Genomic DNA, 20,772 nt, shown 5'->3' on the forward strand with positions numbered 1-20,772 from the left:
AGCTCTCATCCCGTAAAATACAACTAGGTAAATACACAACCATTCTCCACTCAGCCCTATCTTCTGTCTTCTCCTTCCTTCCTTAACAGACATTTCCCTCTTTTCCAATGCCCCCTTTACCCCATCCATCCATCTAATCCTTGGTTGCCCCTCACATTCACTCCTTCTACCTCTGCCTTCCACACCACTTTTACTAATCTTTCTTCACTCATTCTTTCCATGTGTCTCAACCATCCAAATACTCTTTCATCAACCTTATCTCCCAACTCCTTTTCCACCCCCACTCTACTCTTCACCTCTTCATTTCTCACTCTATCCAACCTAGTAACCCCTACCATACTTCTCAGGCATTTCATCTCAACCACATTTAAACTCTTCCTCTCTTATGTTCCATGTGTCTGCCCCATAAAAAAGAGAGGAGTTTCAGGGATATAAAAATATAAAATTTTCTGTATAGATGCAGTGAATTGAGGAATAACCCAGATAAAGAATTGGTCCAGCTAGAGGGCATAGATGGATATAAAACCAAATCTGGTTTGTGGGAGCACAGAGACAAGACCTCACGAACATAGCTCTTAACCTCTTCACTTCGGGGCACATCGCACGTCTAGCAGCATTAGCTGCCCGACGTGCGATGTTGCGTCATAATAATCGCGTTATAAAAAATAAAGTCAGTGCTCAATCGTTCGCTCTCTTTCACCCGTGAATTTTGATAACCATAGAAAATATGATGAAGCCAGTTTAGAGAGAATGGAGGTTACGTAGGCACGACTACAATAAATATAATCAAGACGCCGATGTCGGCATCATCGCGTACCCACTTGCTCCTCATGACGCCTACGTAGACGTCACCGTATGGAAGTGGTTAACCCATATACTGTATTACTATTAAGTAAAAAGACTAATATAACACAAACAACACTTCAATTTTTTTTTCTCAGATATCTGTGAGAGGGTCTAGAGACTGTTGCTGTTCACTATAAGGATGTGGGTTTCCAGTCATTGAAACTCATGCCAACAATCGCTACTAACACAAAATATTAGAATGCACAAAGAAACAAGATGTAACATTGAGACTAGGGTTCATCAAACAAGATCTCAGGACTTAGGATCTCGTTCCCTTAGACATACATTCCTGGGAAAGGTATTTGATACTCCCAGGACTATCCTGGCACACATACTTGTTAATATGGGATAATGGTAAAACAAGAGGACATGAAAAGAAACTAAAAATGGATAGTTACAGAAGAGATCTGAAAAGGAACAGCTTCCCACACATAATGATAGATACTTGGAACAAATTAGATGACGAAATAGTGCGTGCAAACACTATTCAAGATTTTAAGAAAAAACTTGATACTGAGAGATTCAAAGACGGGTCACCACGAGCATAGCTCTCTTCCCGTATAATACAACTAGGTAATACATGTAACATGTCTCGGGATTTTCTTGGGATTTCCAACTTTTCCATGAGGACAACAATTTAGTGAGACCCCATGATTTTCCTGGGACACTGGGATCATGTCTCTACCTGGAAACTCTTGTGTTTTGTTTATAATAGTAATCAGTAGTTATTAGTAATTAGAAATTACTCATAATCAGTATTTATTATTGGTAATGAAGTATTGACATTTTCTGGATTACTTCTTCCACCTCATTTACTGACGTTACCGATTTATTTCACACACATTTCACATTCATTTTTCATCATCAGATAAAAAGTAATTGAAAACATATGTTTCTCTGAAAAACTCAGGAATGAAATTCTAATAAGCAGCCGAGAGCGGTAAGAGGGATGGGGGTGGTAGGGAGGGATAGGGGGTAGGCGACGTCTTGACCGTGTTATACATTTGATGAACCCTAATTGAGACAGTAGTATACACTAGGGACCAATGATGGGTTGTTGTTGTTGTTGTCGTTCCCTAGACTGTCTGTCCGAGCAGTCCTGTCTCCCCAAGGAATGCCACAGCCGAAATTGGGTTTTCCCACAAATCCTTTATAGAGTGTATGTGTTGTTTGCGTGCATGATTGTGTATAATGCAGTCTTCCATTATGTGTTCTACACAGGCGGCACCAATCCCCAAGAGGAGCTACGTCTGCCTTGGGGAATACCACCAATGATGGGTAGCTGCATGTGGTAGTCCTACAAGATGGACAGCCAAGTTGCTTATTTTCAAAACCCATCAGCAGTGCAGCACTGAGGGGCTGATACTTGATCTCTGGATTGGGCCCAAAAGCTCTCTATCAACATGAACTGAATTTCTTATGATATTTTTACACAATGCAAGCTTGAGTTGCATTTCATTAATATGTTCACAGATATGTTCATAGATATATCACCACTTACTGGTGACATGGAAATGGTCCCACATTAATACAACATAGACAACAGCCCAAAGTTTTTTCCCAGAGATAGCTGCTAGCTACTATTGGGTTCCATGTTTTTTTCACTTAGTGAAACTCAAAGTGCTGGTCCAAGAACTTCCAGACCCTCTTATGCCTTTGCTTTTACTTTTAGGAATGTGCCCTGTGGGGCTACAAGGAGAAGGATGCCTAGTCCCAATCCCCGTCCCTTTCTTCTCGCCTCTTACGATCCAAGTGGGAATACTTGGTGGCAGTGTTCTTTTCCCCCACCACAGAAAAAGAATACTCAGAGAAATGGTACAGGACAGCAACAAGGGGTTGAGGGACAGCATAACGGAGGGACAGTCGTAGTATAAAAGTGTCATTTCTCTATGAACAGAGTTTTCCTCTATCATAGACAAAATGATGTGTGGTTCTGGTCCATAGGGGTGCCCCATATAGACCCTATAGTATCGACTGCATGCTACTTTGCCACAATAACAAGCAGCCAATACCCCAGATGGGGGTAAGATGCTAAGATGGGAGGGAGGGTGGAGGGGTATGGAGTGTTTTCAGGGATGGAATGGGTGGGAATGATTTTATGCCTTTTCCTTTTTGGCTACCTCCCTAGTAAGGGGGAAAAAGCCTTGGTATATGTATGTATGTATGAAACTCAAAGTACAAGATGGTTGGGGGTATGGAGATAATAAGAAAATTCTTAAGATGGAAAGAACTGTGTGAGGTGAATGTGCAGGGACTAGACAGATACTTTTCACAAATGAGGAGCAAATGTGTCTATTATCCAAGAAAAAGTAATTTATCAGTAATAACCAGCTCCTCTATCCTTGGGAACAATAACACACTGAAGTGGTGTAGTTATAGAGGCAGTAAAGGAGGTCAGTGGAATGATTTTTCCTCTCTGTGTATATTTACATATTCAGTTCTCACTTTGATGTACGTTTGCCATTTGGTAATTTTTTTTTCTTTTTTTCTATCTTTTCCAGGCTCTCTCTTCTATCTTTAGCCTCACTACACTTTGTGTTTACAGTACCAACAATTTGTGTAAACCCTATTTTTTTTTTTTTTTGCATATTCATCTGTTCCCTCCTTGTATTTTTCTTTTAATATGTTCAATTTCTCTTCCATATTTGTTTCTTTTTTTGAACATTTTTCCTAGTTAGCATCTTGAAAAATTATTCTAAGTTTTACAAAGTCCATTTTGTTGTCCAATAATCTCCTTCTCTATGTTTCTCATTTCTTCTTACATAATTTTGTTCTTTTAGATTGAACTATATTAATATGTGGTCATTCTTCCCAATTGGTGTCTTGTAATTCATTTGTCCATGCTTTCAGGCTCAGATGTGAATATTAAGTCTAGTCTTGATGGTTCTTCATTGTTTCTATATCTGGTATTTTCCTTGACCCTTTGAGTCATTGTATAATCAATGGTCATATCCAGTAGAGTGTTGCCCCAGAGTTCCTTTCCACATTCTATTGTCATTTCTTCCCAATTTATTTCCTTTGCATTAAAGTCACCCATAATTACTATGTTCCCTCCATCTATCAGTAACTCTAATAATGCATTCTTTGTGTCTTCCAGTAACTTGAAATGATCACTATCAGACCAAGCCTGCATTTTTGGGGGCACATATACTACTATAAATTTTCTACTTTTTACATTATTTACAACTTTAATCATAATCATTTCCACATTATGTTTTCATTCTGTTATCTTGTCTTTTTTTCTGTTATCTTATCTATTTTTTACCCAATGGTTGTATAGACCTTGTCCCACCATATTTGATGATGGAGGACTTTTCAATTTTGTCTCCACAATTCCCATTATGTCTAGTTTCTCTATTAAAAAATAGTTGTTTAGTTCATTTATTCCAGAAATCATACTGTTGATGTTTGTGTATGCCATTTTTTAATTTTTCTTTTCTTCTCTTTTTTGGTTTATGTTTCCTTTTATCTGATGTACCATGTTCTCAGCCTCAGATCCCATACTCTCTCAAAAAAAAAAAAAAAAAAAAAAAAAAAAAAATTCAGTCTCTGTTCTTCTCTTGTTTTTTTTTATTAGCTTCATTTCTTAGTCCTTTATCTTTCTCTATTTCCTCATTGCTCATTTCCTTTTTTTATCTAAACACTTTTGTAATTTCACTGTTAGCTTGTTTTTCCACTTTCAATAGTATTTCTTCAGCTATCATTTGAGTCCTTAGTTTGAATTTCAATGGCTTATAATTTTTTTTCTAGAGTATGTGCCCATCTATGCACCTCGTAAATTTCTTTGTCTAATTCTTGGCCTTCATCCTGAACTGCTTTCAGAATTTCCTTTGCAATTTCTTTCTCTTCTTTTTCTCTTTGATATTTGTAAAAATTGTGTTTTTCTGTAATACCATAAACCACAAAGCATTTTTTTGATCCACTGTGTCACCCAGTTTTCCTTTAATTACTTTAATTACTGTTTCTTTTGAATTTTCCTCTACCTGCTGTTGTACTATTTCTTTGAAAGTTATTTTCTGATTTTCACGTTCCTGTTTCCACTGATTTTTTATTTCAAGGAGATCCATCTCTTTGATTGATCCTCCCACTTTTTTGGTCACTGCTTGTATTTGCTCTTTGACCTCTTCAATTCATCATTTTTTTTTATCCTCTTTTGTTTTTCTCTTTTAATCATACTTAGTTCACTTTTTAGGTTATTCAACTCTCTAATTATTTCCTCATTAGTTTTATGTAAATCTGTCATCTCTTTGTACGTGGCTCTATAATCTATACTTAGATCTATTCCTCCATCAAGTCGTTGATGTCTCAATTACTTAGTACACTGCTATACCTAGTTTCTCTTTCTGTATCCATAACTTTTCCTATTGCTCTCCTTTCTCTCTGAAATCCTGAAAAAACATTGTTTTCCCACCTTTGAGTAGTCTTCGGGGTGTCGTTTAGACACGTCCTCTTTGGTATCACACCCAGTGGTGATTCTACTCTACTCGTATCCAAACCTCTCTTCGTTGGCTCATTAATTCTTGTCTTCTTTTCTTTCCTCCATTTTGTGCTATACTATACTTTCCCAAAACTGGATTTTACACCTTACCAGTTGCTCATTTACAAAATTCTCTCATTCCAAAAACAAGGCATTTCCTTGATCCAAGCAACAAAAGCCCTAAGTCAGAGCTCATTTGCTAGACTTCCTCTCTGACAATGTGTATGTGTGTGTGATATAAAGCACCTGAGCATGAGCCCTATATATGTGATAACATTGTAGTTTTCTGTGTAGGGGTGATGTATGAGTTGGAGCAAAGTGAGGGATTGTATAATCTATTAGTACTACATTATTAGTACTATATACCTATTAGTGATGTTTGGGATGGAAACTTGGAATTTAAGAGAGGAAGAGAGAAGTTTAAATGTGTTTGAGATTAAATATCTGAGAAGTACTGTTGTTGTTGTTGTCGTTCCCTAGACTGTCTGTCCGAGCAGTCCCATCTCCCCAAGGAAGGCCACAGCCGAGACTGGGTTTTCCCACAAATCCTTTATAGAGTGTATGTTGTGTTGTTTGCGTGCATGATTGTGTATAATGCAGTCTTCCATTATGTGTTGTATGGTATGGGGTGAAGTGTTACATCCTGGGCAGCTGTTCACAACACGGTCGTCCAGCCTCCTCTGGTAGCTTAGAAGTGCTGGGTGGTGACCGCATCGCAGTCTGGCCAAGTGGACTCTGTCCTTACGTGGGAGAGATGATTCAGAAGGGTGGATATCAGGGGGTCTGGCATGCAGCAGTGTGTTGTCTTTCAGTGTGTTAATGGAGCGGTGAGTGATATGATTATGAATATGTTTCCGGAGGCTGGTATTTGGTGGTTGTGGAGGAAGAGAAGAGAGTATCTTTGTGTAATAAAGGTCTTTGGGTGTAGTTTTAATGTTTCTTGGTGTGTGTGGGTGTTCTGCTATGTAGTGTAACGGGTGTGATGTGTTTGTGGTGGCTGCAGCAAGTGTTTGTGTGCCTCTCATGTCGAGGTGTTCCTTGACTTTGAGGACTTTTGTTTCATGGTGTAAATGGTCTGTAGGTGATGTATTTGTGCAGCCTGTAATTGTTTTTAGGGCTTTGTTTTGTATGATTTGAAGGGTGTTGTGGTGTGTCTCACTGAGATTAGGAGCCCATGCAGGACTCGCATAATTCATCACTGAGCGTATGCATTGTTTGTATATTGTTATATTAGTTTCTTTGTTTTGTCCAAATGTTGTTCCAGTGATTGACTTAAGTGCGTTAAGTCTAGGTGTGCATTTGTTTTTTATGTTTGTGAGGTGTTGTTTGAAAGACATGGATGTATCGTATGTTACACCAAGAATTTTCGGTGTGTTTGTGTGTGGTATTAGAGTGTTGTTGATGTAGAGATGAGGTATGTATTTGTGTTCTTTTGTCCAGTTGGTGAGAAGTGTTGCTGTAGATTTGGTTGGAGCTATTTTGAGTCTGTTTGTGATGAACCATGTGTTGAGTGTGTCAAGGTAAGGCTGGATTATTTCTGCAGCTTTGTCTGTGTTACGATGTGTGCATGTGATTGTTATGTCGTCTGCGTAAGAAGAGATTTGTATTTCTGAGGTGTCTGGCGTGGGTAAGTCATGCATGTATAGATTAAATAATGTGGGGGATAGAACTGAGCCCTGCGGTACTCCGTTCTTAATGTTTCTGATGTGCGATGATTGGCCATTATATGACACATGAGCATTCCTGCCTGCCAGATAATTGGCCAGCCATCTTTTGGTGTTATTGTGCATGTCTGTGTTATATATTTTATTTGTTAGGTTGTGGCGGGGGATAGCATCAAAAGCTTTACTAATGTCCAATGTTATAAGAAGTGTTCTGTGGTGGGGCCTATCTGAATTGATGCCATCAAAAATTCTTTGTGTGAGGTTTGTCAGAAGAGTGTTTGTGGAGTACTGTTGGGGATACCGGGTTGGACAGAATAAGAAACGAGGAGGTGAGAAGGAGAGCATGGGTGGAGGAGATGGTAGATAGGGCTGATGAAAGAGTATTGGGATGGTTTGGACACACAGAAAGAATGAGTGAAGAAAGGTTAGTAAAAGAGGTGTGGAAGGCAGAGGTGGATGGAGTGAACTTGAAGGGACATCTGAGGATGTGGTGAAAGGGGCTTTGAACAAGGAAAATAATAGAAGATAGGGATGAGTGGAGAATGGCTGTGCATAGATGATACTTTGATGCAAGAAAATGATGGAGTGGGGGATGGGGAGGGATTAGGGATGGGTTGTGTGTGGATAATATTTTGACACAATCTGAAGGTATTTCTCCTCATCTCTATTTTCCACATGAGGGGACAGAGAAGGGGGTCTCTGATTAGATAAAGTGGCCTTGGTATAGATGTACTGTGTCTTGCTGCATTGCTTCTGACCCAGGACAGTGGGCAGGAGACAGGGATGACCCCTCATCCAAGAGGAGCTAACACGAGAGGGAAACAAAGGTGGTGGATGGGAGTAGAATAGGTGGGAGTCCAATGGGTGGTGTGTACCTTTAGACTTGCCTACCTTCCATATAGGGGGGAAAAGCCCTGGGTATAGATAACTAGATATATAGATAGATTAGCACTATGATATTAGAGAGATTTATGGGAGTCTAAGAATTACAACCACTGTGGGGCTTACAGGTTTCTAGTCTGTGAAACTCGAGGTAAGAATTATCATTATCATGCTGATAGAAACACATGAGACTATCAAGTTACTGCACAAAGCTTTAATGTTTCTAAAAGAAGTTGTTTGTCTTTACATACCTTCATCCAGGTTGAATTGACTGGGTCAAGGCGGCCATTGAAGGAAACAGTGTCATCAACATGTGGTGAGAAATTTGCAGTGATATTTAACACAGGGCAGCGGATCATCTTTGCATCCTGGCAAGTGGAAAGTTATAAGAACAAATTAATATTGAATCATAGCTTACCATGAGAGCTAACAATGAATTTTTATTTATCTTATTTATTTTTATTTTTTTATTTATTTATTTGTTTATTTATTTATTTATTTTACAATATTCAGGGGTGCAGTGCTGCTGGAGCAGGCCAAAGCACTGCTCTGGTACCTCTACAAGTCTGTGGTGTTTGTAGCAATTTCCATCTAAGATTTTTATTTGACAGTGATGGCTTTAGTGTACTAATACCATCATCATAGATTGAAACACCGTATAAGATAATGAAAAACATTGTAAAATGATGCTATCCAGAGCTCTGGCACCTATGAAATTGGCACTCCACCCCTGATTGTACTAAGACCTTAACTCGTCTCAAATGTAATAATACCTGGGCAGAATAGAAATACAAAAATAATACTACATGAATAGAAAAAAAAAAAAAAAAAAAAAAAAAAAAAAATTTAAAAGGATTACACCACCTGAAGTACTAACCATGTAGTACAGGAGAGAAAAATAAGTATTTACCTAGTTGTATTATATGGGAAGGGGAGCTATGCTCGTGGTGACCTGTTTTTGTATCTCGCAAGATCAAGTTTCTTCTTAAATTCTTGTACAGTAAGTCCTCATTATACGGTACATATGTATTAATGAAAACCTTACCGCAAATTGAAATTACCGTATACCACACCCATTATAACATGTAATAATAGGATATGTGCTCCAGCACGTCGAAAGTCACCCCTATAGACATGAAAATACATGAAAATAGTCACATAAGAAAATGTAAAATATTGCGCAAAAGAAATAAACAGAAAATGTTTTTATTTATCTTTCAGTCGCCACATATTCTATCAGATGATGTCCCTCCTGAGGCTAAGGGACAGTAGGGATCGCAGCCCTTACTCATCTTTTGCTGAGTGGGCAGACGAAGATGAAGGTGAGGCAGGAGGCTGAAAACTCTCAAACATTTTGTCGTCTGCACTGTCGGAAGCAGATGTAGAAGGGCCAGCTGTAGCAGGGTCAGCACATTTGACTGGTTTGAAGAAAGATATGGAGGGAGGACCAGCTGTAGAACCATTGGCAGCAGATGTGGTAGGGGCCAGCTGTAGCAGGGTCGGCAGGTCTGACTGGCTTGAAGAACGAGAAGATGGAGGACTGTTTGGAGTTTCTTCTTTTTTCATCATAGATTTCTTGATAAATTTTGACACTTTTCTCTATGTCATGAGCCACTTTGCTGCTCCTGGTAGGATTTGGGTCATGTTCCTTCAGGGTTTCCAGGGCTTTTTCAATACTTCTGAGACATTCTCTAAAAGTTTTGATGTCCAGGCCACGCACAGGTTCTTCTTCCTCATTTCTCTCTTTTTCTGCCTCCTGTAATGCCTTGTGTAGCTCTGTAAGTTCATCATTTGTGAGAGGTTTACCATGGCTTTCCAAAAGATCTTGAACATCATCATCATCAACTCCATTGAAGCCAGCCTTATGCCACAGATTTACGATGTCATCTCTGAATTCGCACCGATGTTGTCTTCAGCGAAGCCTGGGAAGTTATGCACACATTCTGGCCATACTTTACTCCATGCCAAGTTCATGGTAGAGTTCTTCACTTCGTCCCAAGATGACTTGATGTTGTCTAAGGCATGCTTAATGTTATAAGACTTCCACCATTCTCTGATAGTGGGCTTGCCAGGCCCATCTGTGCCCTTTATCAGTTGCTGCATGGTTCGCCACTGGTAATAAGCTTTGAATGTCTTGATGACAGTTTGATCCATCGGTTGGATCAGAGCTGTGGTGTTTGGGGGGAGGAACATCACCTCAATATTATCCGCCCAGTCTTCCATAGCCCTTGGGTGGCTGGAAGCATTGTCAACTATCAGTAAGAAGCGGTTGGCAATGTTATTAGCTGATGCATGCTCCTTAAGAGTTGGAGACAGATATGATGTAAAATAGTCCTGGTGAATTGAAGTGGTGAGCCATGCCTTCAGATTTGATTTCCATACCACAGGTATTGCTTCAGTAACCCCTTGAGTGCTCTCGGGTTTTCTGAGTGGTATGTGAGGAGTGGCTTTAGCTTCAAATCCCCTTCTGCATTGCCTTTTTGTATGCGAGATATGGTTGTTTTGGATTCCTCTGCATTGTCTTCCAGCCATAATGTTGGTTAACCCCTTCTTGTCACTGTTATGGATATCTGTCTCAACCAACATTTTGGAGAGTGTGCCTGGGGACCTTGTAGAAAGCTTTGTTCCTATCTATAACAACCATAGCTGTTCTGTTTTTTTTATTATTATTATTATTTATTTATTTATTTTTCAATTATCACATCCTTCCAGTATTTGTGTGCTTGTAGTGAATATTGTATTGGTCAAGAAACTGCTCAGTTTTTATGCATTGCCCATCACAAATACAGATGTTGTTTGTGCACCTAACCCAGTAGAGAAACAACCTTGACTCGAAGAAGAACTCATAGCGAGAATTCTTGGTGCCAAATCTGGGTGAGTGTAAATATGTATATATAAATGTAATTATTTGTGTTCATATACATTACTAGATTATATGCCTGTACCTTGCTATTATTTGTTTATATACTTGCAGGCCTCAAGCCTCAACTCTCTACCATCAACCCTCTACCTTCTATCAACTCTGTAGCAAATACTCATATTCAATAAATCAAGTTCGGAAACCATTGCCATGTATCAACCAACAATCATGTGGTATCAACCAACCACCTTCATGCTGTTTGTGAGCAGAGTGCTGGCAGAGTGGCCCTCCTTAAAACCATATTGACTGGGGGAGGTGGTTATTTCTGATTTGATTCTTGTTGCATCACCTTTCCATCAGCTTGGATTTTGTGCACAAAAAGTGTATGATACATAGTCTGCATGATGCATAACAGCATATGATATATGGTCTGCATGATGGTGGGTGGTTTGGTTTCAAGACTGGTAAAGGCACACCTCGGCTTATGTCGTTTCAACTTATGTCTTTTTTGAAGATATGTTGGTTTTCAAAAATGATATATGGAAAAATAAAATTCAAGTTGTTGTTTTAATTGACTTTATTTACCTAGTTGTATTTTGAAGGAAGGGGAGCTACTCTCGTGGTGTCCCACCTTTGTATCTCACAGTGTCTAGTTTGCTCTTAAACTCATGAATGGTTTTTGCGCACACTATTTCATTGTCCAGTTTGTTCCAAGTGTCCACCACTCTATGTGGAAAACTGTTTTTCTTCATATCTCTTCTGTAGCTATGTTTTTTTATTTTCTTTCCATGTCCTCTTGTGCTTCTCTTGTCCCAGTTTAACAAGTCCTCTCTATCGAGTATTTCTGTGCCCTTCATGATTCTGTAGATGGTCAGTAGGTCACCTCTCTCTCTTCTTTGCTCCAGAGTCAGTAACTCCAGTTTAGCCAGTCTCTCCTCATATGACAAGTTTGCAAGTGCAGGGGCCATTTTTGTGGCTGCTCTCTGTATTATTTCTATTTTCTTTATATTCTTTTTGGTACTGGGTGACCACAATGTTCCCACATATTCTAGTCTAGGCCTTATCAGACTTTATGTTGGTCAGCCAATAATAATGAAATCACATAAACACCAAAAAGCATTTCAAGTACATAAATTCATGTTACAATAAATAAGAATAAAAGCATGTAAAATGATATTTACCTAGTGGTATTATATGGGAAGGGGAGCTATGCTCGTGGTGACCTGTTTTTGTATCTCGCAAGAAAATCAAGTTTGTTCTTAAATTTTTGTATAGTGTTTGCATACGCTATTTCTTCATCCAATTTGTTCATGTAACTTTCAAGTAACTTTCAATAAGATTCAAGTAAGATTCAGTAACTCTAAAATACATACAGTGAGTCCTCCTTATATGGTAATTCTTTATCCGGTAAATTCACAGTTACGGTATTTGGTAATTACTACTCTCGATTCTATTTACAGTAAGAAAAATTCACAGATACAGTATCCGCTAGATATTTTGAAGAAGAACGAGCAGGGAGAAGGTACATCTGCCATATCCTATTATTACATGTTATAATGGGTTCGGTACAGACGCTCCTCAACTTACGTTTTAGTTACGTTCCGAACGGCCGAACGTAAGTTGAAAATGAATGTAAGTTGTTACTCGTTCTAGTAATGTATGACCGTTCATACTGTACTATACATCTATAAATTCTATTACCGTATCTCATAAAACACCCCTAAATCATTAATTATACACATAACATTGTAAAATTCAGTAAACTTCCATTTATCCGAACTCCAAGGGGGATTAGAAATGTCCGATTAACCAAAATGTTCGGTTAATCCTACTTTGTATGTTTCATTCCCGTAGAGTTTTATGCATTAATGTCGGCTGCAATATTCGGCTATTAGCAGTTTAGCCTATGCTACACCAGGCCTACCTAGCCTACATATAAGCAAATTCAACTTATGTCGTTTTTCAACTCATGTCGTGTCTCCTGGAACCAATTAACGACTTAAGGTGAGGTGTACCTGTATTATGTAAGCACTTTTCCAGGTGTTTAGGATGCTGTTTTCTAGCCAAGAGTAGTTGAAAATATCAATTAAAGCTATTATGGCTGTTTGTCCAAGGTGTTTGTGATGGATGTTTGAGATCTTGTCTGGACCTTCAGCTTTAGAGTTTCTTTATTGTCCCTTCTATGTCTATACAGTGGAAAAGGGGTGGGGGCTTCACTGTTAGGTTTGATTTTGTGTATTTCTTTAATTATAGTAGAACCTTGGTTCTAGACCAATATCCAATTTAGGAAACTGTTCCAGAACCAATTTGGTCAGGGACTGAAACAAGTTTATTGATCTGCTGAATACTGTACAGCTTTATCAGGGTGATATCTTATGAATTTTGCCCCATTTTCTATTTTTCTCTGGGTTGGTCAAGAACTAATATTTTGGTCAACTACCAGAGGAAAAAAATTATTGAATTTTTTTCTGTAGCCTCTGGGTACATGCCTTTTATTTCTCTTCTGGATGGTATTTGCCATTTTGTTTACTACTTTATCCAGGGATAGGAATTGGTCTACTTCACATTGTTCTAGCTTTTTCACAATGTCTTCTGAGTACTTTTGCAATTTGCCTTTTAGTAGTTGATACTAACTGATACAAGTATGGTATAATTAAAGTTGTTCTTATTTCAATTGTGCATTTCATAACATGGCATATGAAAGACAATAACAGAAATTATGTAATTGACAGAGAAAAATTGAAAGACTTCAGTGCTTTTCAGTACAAAATGCATTTCTGTTCTGTACTCCTTTGGTTCTGTAATGCAGAAATTTGGGCCCTTTTCATATATCTACATATTTTGGTATGTTATATAGAATGTCCAGAGATCAATAAAATTGAAGTTTAAACAGACCATGAGTCTTGAGATGTACCCTGCCCCCCTCTTTTCCCTCTAGCTGCCTATTCGACTTTTCTTGGGTACAGATGCAGTCAGCAACAAACCCTCCTATCCACCCCTACCACACCTTCCAGGTTTTTGCATGGAACACATACCCAGAATAGGTGACACATTTGTCTGAATCTGTTAAAACAGTATTTTGCCTTAAGTTACTTACAAAACCTCCACATTTCAGGAGAAAGAAGACAGAGTAGCTACATAACACTGGAAGTAGATATGTTGCTATGAGCATCCTGATTAAATTAAATCAGCTTAGGTATATGTGTCTAGAAAGAGAGTTGATGATAGCAAATACAGTGTTTAGGAAGAAAGTCAAGCATAATTACACATGGGAGAGGGTGGTGGATAGAAGGGTGGCAGATAGAGTGTTAATGGACTATATAGTGGTAGCCAGGAGTATAGTAGGAAGAGTTAAGGATGTACATGTTCTAAGGGGAGAGAGTGGGGGAATATCAGACCATTTTTTGGTGGAAGTTAAGTTAAGAGTGGAGAATAGGTGAAGAAAGAGGAAAAGGGCAGAAGGTAGGGAGGTACTTAGAGTGAACTGCTTAATGAGAAAGAAAAGGAGGAGTATAAGAAGCTGAGAGAGGAGTGGGAGGGAGTGAAGGATAGAGTAGAACTAGGAGTGGAGGAATGGGAATGGTTCAAGGAGGGAGTCATAAGGTGTGCAAAGATGGTGTGTGGAACAAAGAGGATGGGAGGAAATAGAAGGAAGGGTGGGGAGTGGTGGGATGAGGAAGCAAAGAAGGGTGTAGAAGAGAAGAAGCAGGCTTTCATTGATTGGTTACAAAATAGGACGAGGGAATTGTATGAGGGGTACAAAGTAAAGAGAAGAGAAGTAAAGCACAAGAAAAAGGAGGCAAAGAGGAGAGCAGATGTGAAATGGGGTAAGAGTATGACAGAAAATTTTGAAAGTAATAAAAAGATGTTTTGGAAAGAAATTAAAAGAGGAAGAGGAGGTGAATCAAGTAGAGAAGAAAAGGTAAAAGGTGCAGATGGAGAGATGATAATGGAAGAGAGGGTAGTGAGAGGAAGGTGGGCAGAGTATCTAAGGGAGTTGCTAAATGTGAAGGAGGATAGGGAGGGAAAAGTAGTTGCAGTGGGAAGTGCTAAGAAAATGACCATGATGAATGAGGAAAATGGAGGAGAAATAGGGAAGGATGAAGTGAAAGCAGTTGTTAAGATGATGAAAGCAGGTAAGGCACCTGGGTTAGATGGATACCATGCAGAATATCTAAAAAAAAAAGGAGGCACAGTTTTGGTGGACTGGCTGGTGAGGTTATTTAATGCTTGTTTAAAAGAGGGTAGAGTGCCACAGGACTGGAGGAGTGCTTGTATAGTTCCACTTTACAAGGGAAAGGGGGACAAGTGTGAGTGTAGTAGTTTCAGAGGGATCAGCTTGTTGAGTTTAGTTAGGAAGGCTTATGGGAGGGTCTTGATTGAGAGAATTAGGAGAGGAACAGAGGGAGTAACTGGTGAGTGAACAGAGTGTGTTTAGGACAGGTAGGGGTTGTGTAGATCAGATTTTCGTGGTAAAATATGTGAGAAAGCTATAGGAAAAGGCAAGGATGTTTTTTGGGCTTTTGTGGATCTGGAAAAGGCTTATGACAGGGTAGACAGGAAGGCACTGCGGAAGGTTTTGCAGATATATGGGATAGGAGGAAAGCTGTTAAGAGCAGTCAAAAGTTTTTACAAGAGTAGTAGAGCTTGTGTATTAGGGATGGAATGGGTGGGAATGGTTTTTATGCCTTTTTCTTTTTGGCTACCTCCCTTGTAAGGGGGAAAAGTCTTTGGTATATGTATGCATGTATGTAGTAGAGCTTGTGTTAGGATTAGAAAAGGAGAGAGTGAGTTGTTTGAGGTAAAGGTGGAACTTCATCAGGGATGTGTTATGTCACCCTGGCTGTTCAATTTATACATGGATGGGTGGGGTGAAGTGAGAGGTGAATGCAAGGGTAGTGGGTTGGGGACTGGAGATGGTTACAGAAAATGGAGAAAAGTGGGAGATAAGCCAGTTGTTGTTTGCTGATGACACTGCACTTGTAGCAGGATCAGAGGAGGGATTGAGGAAGTTAGTGACAGAGTTTGGAGAGGTGTGTGAAAGAAGGAAGTTGAAGATAAATGTAGGTAAAAGTAAGGCAATGAGACGTACAAGGGGAGAGAGTGGCAGCAGGCTGGAAGTGAGTATTAAGGGGGTACGCGACACCTGGAGGTCATTTTCTAAAATATTTAGAGTAAAGAGCTGAAACTTCTCAGGTAAATAGGTATCCATATTGCCTACATTTTAGGTGAAGCAGAATGATGTATGTACACATTTCACATGTACGTATACCAGTAGCGACATTTAAAAGTGCACAGCACCATAATACGTGGACCAATTTGTTTTATATTTTGGCTATGATTAGTCAGTAGGCACACCTAGGGCCGGTCATTGAGTAATTGAACAATTTCCTTTATACTTTTGCATACAGGCATTTCAATTTTAATGTCTGGCAAAAATCGTGAAAAATACAATTTTTTTGCTCGTTTCCATTATTACTCCAAACTCTTTCATCCTATTCAAAATATTCGAACGATCGGCCCTAGCAGTTACTAAAAGTAATATTCCCTGTAAGTTTCATCTAAATCTGATGTATATTAGATTTTTTATGATGAAAAAAAAGTAGAAAAATATCGAACGGAGATATGGCAACTTGAAATATGAATATATCTGTAACTTGCTTATAGTTTCACCAATTTGACTGATTTTTTCATGGCTTAATTCTTATTATATAATAAGTAAGTTCAGTAAAAATTATCAACATATTTTAATAAGTACTTTAAATACTGAAAAACTAAAGTATGTCACAGTAGTGACGACGCACAGACGACAACATCATATAATTTGCTTTTTTGCACCTTTGGCGGTTTCTTCATATGAAACCTCTCTGCTGGGGGTCTTCAGGGTATCTAAATCATTGGAAAGAGGTTTATTTTCCAGTAGTGGGCGCCTTCTCTTTCCTCATCAGATTCCCCTCGCCAATCTATGTTGGTAGGGCACCCCCTCCAGCATCATATGATGTCCCTTCTTCTTTCTTCTTCCTGTATAGCCTTGATCTTTTTCCTCTTGCTTTCTTCTTTGGATTTAATCTTCCTCTTTGAATTGTTTAGTCTAATGTTGTCCTTTACCTCTGTCACCGTCACAGAGGTGCAGGTGAGGGCGGTGGTGGAGTGAGAGGTGCTGAGATCTTTAGTCGTCTTTGACTGCTTGCCATCTTTAACTGCTGTTTTTTGTCACTGTGATGTTCTTTTGTTCTTTTTGCTACCCATGATGACTGTACTAAAGAGTAATATGTACTAGCTAAAGTAATAGATTGCAATGAGAGCTCATGAGACATGCGTACTTCCCTTTTCAGAGCTAGCCGGGAACTAACGCTTAGTTTCGCACAAAGTTGGCGAAATATTCTCCCTCCACCTTCCTCCCTTCCCCTCCACAATCGTATTGGCCATTGATACACTGGGCGAGTGTAAATTCAATCAAATTTCAACGTTATTCGCTGCGCCTGAAGGTCCTAAGTGGCACGCCTCCCTCTAGTGTGGGTTGCGCCTTTAAATCTGTCCCTTTAAACCTCACCCAGGACCTTTAAATTGCGCGCGGCTGGAAAATTATTTGTCGGGATTTATTTCTAAGTGGTATACGAACATTTTGAACACAGTTTTGAAAAATGACATATCTTGACCAAATTCACCCCCCCCAGGTGTCGCGTACCCCCTTAAGGGAGAGAGACTGGAGGAAATGGATAGTTTTAGATACTTGGGTGAGAATGTGGCAGGAAAGGGAGGAGTGGGGGTGGAGGTAGAATGTAGATTGAGAGAAGCAAGTAAATGCCTTGGTGGATTAAAAAATGTAATGAGAAATAGACATTTGGGAATGGATGCTAAGAGGAGATTGTATTTTACCTAGTTGTATTTTATGGAAAGGGGAGCTACGCTCGTGGTGTCCCGCCTTTGTATCTCACAGTGTCTAGTTTCTCTTAAATTCATGAATGGTTTTTGCACACACTATTTTTTTGTCCAGTTTGTTCCAAGTGTCCACCACTCTATGTGGAAAACTGTTTTTCTTCATATCTCTTCTGTAGCTATGTTTTTTTATTTTCTTTCCATGTCCTCTTGTGTTTCTCCTGTCCCAGTTTAACAAGTCCTCTCTGAGTATTTCTGTGCCCTTCATGATTCTGTAGATGGTCAGTAGGTTGCCTCTCTCTCTCTCTTCTTTGCTCCAGAGTTGGTAACTCCAGTTTAGCCAGTCTCTCCTCATATGACAAGTTTGCAAGTGCAGGTGCCATTTTTGTGGCTGCTCTCTGGATTCTTTCTATTCTCTTTATATTCTTTTTGGTACTGGGCGACCACAATGTCGCCACATATTCTAGTCTAGGCCTTATCAGTGTGACCAATATTTTTTTAATAATTTCTTCATCCAAATATGTAAATGCCACTTTTTTTTATCTTAGCAAGTTATAGGATTCTCTGACAATTTGGTTTATCTGTTTATCATAGGACAAGTGGTTTGAGATAATTACACCCAAATCTTTTTCAGATCCCACTTTCTTTACCTCCTTAGTTCCAATTTTATATTGTCCTGATATTCTATTTTTCTTTTTCCAAACTCCATTATGCTACACTTCTTAATGTTCAAGGAGTGATTATGCCAACAGCACTGTATGGGGCAGAAACACGGAACATAAGAGAAGAAGAGAGGAGTTTGAATGTCTTTGAGATGAAATGCCTGAGAAGTATGATAGGGGTTACTAGGATAGATTGAGAAATGAGGAGGTGAGGAGAACAGGGGTGGAAAGGGAGTTGTTGTTGTTGTCGTTCCCTAGACTGTCTGTCCGAGCAGTCCTGTCTCCCCAAGGAATGCCATAGCCGAAATTGGGTTTTCCCACAAATCCTTTATAGAGCGTATGTTGTGTTGTTTGCGTGCATGATTGTGTATAATGCAGTCTTCCATTATGTGTTGTATGGTATGGGGTGAAGTGTTACATCCTGGGCAGCTGTTCACAACGCGGTCATCCAGCCTCTTCTGGTAGCTTAGAAGTGCTGGTGATAGGGTAGATGAAAGAGTATTAGGATGGTTTGGACACATAGAATAAGTGAAGAAAGAGTAGTAAAAGAGGTGTAGAAGGCAGAGGTGGAAGGAGTGAACATGAGGGGGCATCCTAGGATGAGATGGATGGATGGGGTAAAAGGGGCATTGGAAAAGAGAGGAATGTCTGTTGAGGAAGGATGGGAGAGAACAGAAGATAGGGGTGAATGGAGAAGGATTGTGTATGGATGATGCTGTGATGCATGAGGGGGAGTGGGTGGGGAATGGGGGGTGAGGGAGTATGTATGAGAAATAAATTGACACAGCACGAAGGGATTTCTTCTCATCTTCTCCTTTTCTGCATGAGGGGACAGAAAGGGGGGGGGGTTGCTGAATTAATGAAGTGGCCTTGCTGTGGATGTGTTGTGTTTTACGACACTGCTTCTGACCCAGGACAGTGGACAAGATGCAGGGATGGCCTGTCATCCAGGAGGTGCCAAGATAAGAGGGAGGGAAGAGGGAGTATGTAGGGGATGGAATGGGTGGGAGTGGTTTCTATGCCTTTGTCTTTTGGCTACCTCCCATGTAATGGAGGAAAAAAGCCTTTGGTATATATATGTATGTAGGTATATGCATACAGGATTAGGAAAGATTAAGTTGCTGCCAGATTAAGAAATTGGTTATTGGTCAGGGTATGCAGTACTGGAGCCTGGAAGTATCACTATGGCTTGTGCATTACATCTGACAGGTTAGTGGGATTTCATATTTTCTCTTCTCTTTCTTTTTCTATGTATATAATGAACATTTTTATGGAAAACATGGATAAAGTAGTCTTAGAAATAATTGTTAGTATTACAAGGTGTATGATAATATGATTATAGCTTGTGCATTATGTCTGACAGGATAGTTGGAGAACCAAAGCCCCAATGTCAAGACCCCACACAAACATTTCATGACATATTAGTGTTAAAATTAGGACTAGTGCAGTTTGGCCTACATTGCTCACTGTATACTTGGGTTGTTGTTGTTGTTGTTGTTGTCGCTCCCTAGACTGTCTGTCCGAGCAGTCCCGTCTCCCCAAGGAATGCCACAGCCGAAAATGGGTTTTCCCACAAATCCTTTATAGAGTGTATGTTGTGTTGTTTGCATGCATGATTGTGTATAATGCAGTCTTCCATTATGTGTTGTATGGTATGGGGTGAAGTGTTACATCCTGGGCAGCTGTTCACAATGCGGTCATCCAGCCTCTTCTGGTAGCTTAGAAGTGCTGGGTGGTGGCCACACCGCAGTCTGGCCAGGTGGACTCTGTCCTTTTGTGGGAGAGAGGATTCAGAAGGGTGGATATCAGGGCGTTTGGCATGCAGCAGTGTGTTGTCTTTCAGTGTGTTAATGGAGCGGTGAGTGATATGATTATGAATATGATTCCGGAGGCTGGTATTTGGTGGTTGTGGAGGAAGAGAAGAGAGTATCTCTGTGTGATACAGGTCTTTGGGTGTTGTTTTAATGTTTCTTGGTGTGTGTGGGTGTTCTGCTATGTAGTGTAGCAGGTGTGATGTGTTTGTGGTGGCTGCGGAAAGTGTTTGTGTGCCTCTCATGTCGAGGTGGTCCTTGACTTTGAGGACTTTTGTTTCATGGTGTAAATGGTTTGTAGGTGTTGTATTTGTGCAGCCTGTAATTGTTTTTAGGGCTTTGTTTTGTATGATTTGAAGGGTGTTGTGGTGTGTCTCACTGAGATTAGGAGCCCATGCAGGACTCGCATAATTCGTCACTGAGCGTATGCATTGTTTGTATATTGTTGTATTAGTTTCTTTGTTTTGTCCAAATGTTGTTCCAGCGATTGACTTAAGTGCGTTAAGTCTAGGTGTGCATTTGTTTTTTATGTTTGTGATGTGTTGTTTGAAAGACATGGATGTATCGTATGTTACACCAAGAATTTTCGGTGTGTTTGTGTGTGGTATTAGAGTGTTGTTGATGTAGAGATGAGGTATGTATTTGTGTTCTTTTGTCCAGTTGGTGAGAAGTGTTGCTGTAGATTTGGTTG

The 20,772-nt window shown here is 39.6% G+C and overlaps 1 protein-coding gene across 6 annotated transcripts in view; it reads right to left on the reverse strand.

Moving 5' to 3' along the window:
- The window catches only part of MESK2 (misexpression suppressor of KSR 2), a 745,500-nt gene that overhangs the window by 29,582 nt on the left and 695,146 nt on the right, over nt 1-20,772 (reverse strand). For all 6 annotated transcript variants that reach the window (XM_076184260.1, XM_076184256.1, XM_076184257.1 and 3 more), the window contains one exon: nt 8,121-8,237. In XM_076184260.1, coding sequence (XP_076040375.1) covers nt 8,121-8,237 — 117 coding nt within the window. The remainder of the gene's footprint in view (nt 1-8,120; nt 8,238-20,772) is intronic.

Source organism: Oratosquilla oratoria, chromosome 4, assembly GCF_046742065.1.
Source record: "Oratosquilla oratoria isolate Oo_2021 chromosome 4, ASM4674206v1, whole genome shotgun sequence".
Classification (NCBI taxonomy): domain Eukaryota; kingdom Metazoa; phylum Arthropoda; class Malacostraca; order Stomatopoda; family Squillidae; genus Oratosquilla; species Oratosquilla oratoria.